Source organism: Aptenodytes forsteri, unplaced genomic scaffold (genome assembly GCF_000699145.1).
Source record: "Aptenodytes forsteri isolate BGI_AS27 unplaced genomic scaffold, ASM69914v1 Scaffold258, whole genome shotgun sequence".
Lineage (NCBI taxonomy): Eukaryota > Metazoa > Chordata > Aves > Sphenisciformes > Spheniscidae > Aptenodytes > Aptenodytes forsteri.
Window position 1 is genome coordinate 1,204,377 of NW_008795250.1, and position 2,393 is coordinate 1,206,769.

The 2,393-nt window shown below is 61.8% G+C and overlaps 1 protein-coding gene across 1 annotated transcript in view; it reads left to right on the forward strand.

Annotated features, from left to right (window-relative positions):
- CSPG4 (chondroitin sulfate proteoglycan 4) overlaps positions 1–2,393 on the forward strand; it is an 18,288-nt gene that overhangs the window by 9,610 nt on the left and 6,285 nt on the right. Inside the window, exon 5 of the mRNA XM_019471949.1 lies at positions 73–249. Coding sequence (XP_019327494.1) covers positions 73–249 — 177 coding nt within the window. The remainder of the gene's footprint in view (positions 1–72; positions 250–2,393) is intronic.

The window sequence follows — 2,393 nt, forward strand, 5'->3', positions numbered from 1 at the left end:
CACAGGTCCCCTCCCCGGCAGGGCTGGTGGCCCGTGTCCTCCCAGGAGGGTCACCTGGCCCCTGCCCCTCAGGTGGAGAATCAGCAGATCCAGTACAGACAGGACGGCCCCCGGGCCCAGGCCGACAGCTTCACCCTCCTGGCCAACGCCTCCGAGATGGACCGGCAGAGCCAGCCCAGGACCCTCTTCATCACCATCCTGCCCCGCAGCTCCAAGGGGCCCCGGCTGAGGGTCAATGCCGGACTGCAGGTAAGAGTGGGATGCCACGGGGATGGGCAGCCACCCCAGCGGGCCCTGGGTGCTCAGCGCTAGGACGCCCCAGGGCTGGCCAGCCCAGCGTGGGGACCCCACGGGACCCGCTCCGACCCTGGTCACGCACCCCCGGGAATTTGCGCACAGCAGAGCCGGGGTGCGGGTCAGAGGCAGGCGATGGGCTCCGGGGCTGGGGGGGGGGGGGGGGGGGGGGCCGCCGATGCTGAAACCGTCCGCAAGATGGGAGCATCGCCCCGCAGCAGCGCTCGGTCCCTCTCGCACCATGTGCTCGGCGGAGCCGGGCTGCCACGGCGGCAGGCAGCTGCCTGCTGGCAGGCAGGCAGGCAGGCAGGCAGGCCGGCCGGCAGCGGCCCCTCACGTCCCCCCTTCTGAGGGCGGGCACCCTGCTCGCCCTTCCCCAGGTCCCGGAATAATTCCTGGGAGCACGAAGAGCAGCTTGGCCAAGTTTCATCAGCACAGATTGGAAATACTTATTTAGGCAGCCTTCACATCTCTCCTTGTACCCAGGTTTCCTATCCCCGCCGCAGCAGCGTGCATTGCATGAGATAACTGATGCCCGTATCAGTAAAGTCAGAAGCAGATAGGTCTCACCTGCTTTTAGGGAAGTGATCGTGCCCCTGGACTCGGCACTGGTGAGGCCGCACATCCAATACTGTGTTCAGTTTTGGGCCCCTCACTACAAGAAGGACGTCGAGGTGCTGGAACGTGTCCAGAGAAGGGCAACGAGGCTGGTGAGGGGTCTGGAGAACAAGTCTTATGAGGAGCGGCTGAGGGAGCTGGGGTTGTTTAGCCTGGAGAAAAGGAGGCTGAGGGGAGACCTCATCGCTCTCTACAACTCCCTGAAAGGAGGTTGTAGCGAGGTGGGGTCGGTCTCTTCTCCGAAATAACAAGTGATAGGATGAGAGGAAATGGCCTCAAGTTGTGCCAGGGGAGGTTTAGATTGGATGTGAGGAAAAATGTCTTTACTGAAAGAGTGGTTAAACATTGGAAGAGGCTGCCCAGGGAAGTGGTGGAGGCCCCATCCCTGGAGGTATTTAAAAGACGAGTAGATGAGGCGCTTAGGGACATGGTTTAGTGGGTGGTGGTGTTGGGTCGACGGTTGGACTCGATGATCTTAGAGGTCTTTTCCAACCTCAGTGATTCTATGATTCTATGCTGCTGGAAGTCCCACCTCCTGTTTCAGACACCTCCCTGCCCCATTCAGGATCACTAACACAAAATTGCAGCAGAGAAATTCTTAGAAGACATGTGGGAGTGCCAGCCCAGCAGGATCATTCCCCCCAACCCCCCAGGCTATTCTCACCCATGCCAGGATTTCCCAGGCTGGCAGCAGGGAAGGCAGCTCCTTCCATCAGGATCATCACAGCGGCTTTGGGAAGGTGGCTGGGAGCCTGGGCTCTGGAGGAGATGCCCAAAGGGAAGGGTACAGGCTGCCCTGCCCGGGGCCAGCCACCACCCAGAAGCAGGGAGAGGGGCCAGGGCTGCCAGCAAAGTTGAGGGGGGGGTGGTGGTGGTGTGCCCCCATCCACAGCCAGCCCTGGCTCTGTGCCTGCCCGTGCTGCCCTCAGTTACATCCCCAGCCCCGGAAACTCAGCCCCCTCCCAGCAAATCCCTTTTATAGTGCATTAAGTGATGCCTCCAAGATCTGTCCGAGCTGTGTCAAAACCCTGCACTACTGCCAGAGGAAGGTTAACCCCTCGGCTGCTGGGCCCACGGCAGCCCCTCGTCCCCACTCCAGAGGCACAAAAGCCCCTCTCTGCTCGCTGAGGACCAGCGCATCCCGAAAGGGCTGCTCCGCGCTGGCTCTGGCAGGGTGGGCCCGAGGCGGGGGAAGCAGGCAGAGCAGGCAGCTCTGTCCCCGGTGCCGTGCACTCCTGCCCGGAGCGCGGGCAGATGCACAGAGCCGGCCCTGTGCGAGGGGGGGAGGAGGCTCCCTCCCTGCCTTATTTTTAGCCAGCCCATTAGCCCAGTGATTGCAAGGCACTTAGGGAAGCATGTCCTTCCCTCCCAGCCACCATGCTAAAAAAAGGGTGAAAAGAAAGAAAAAGCTCCCAAAATAAACTCCGAGGCAGCGGTCCATCCGCCTTTCCATTGGGATCCCCCCCCCCCGCCCCTGGGAG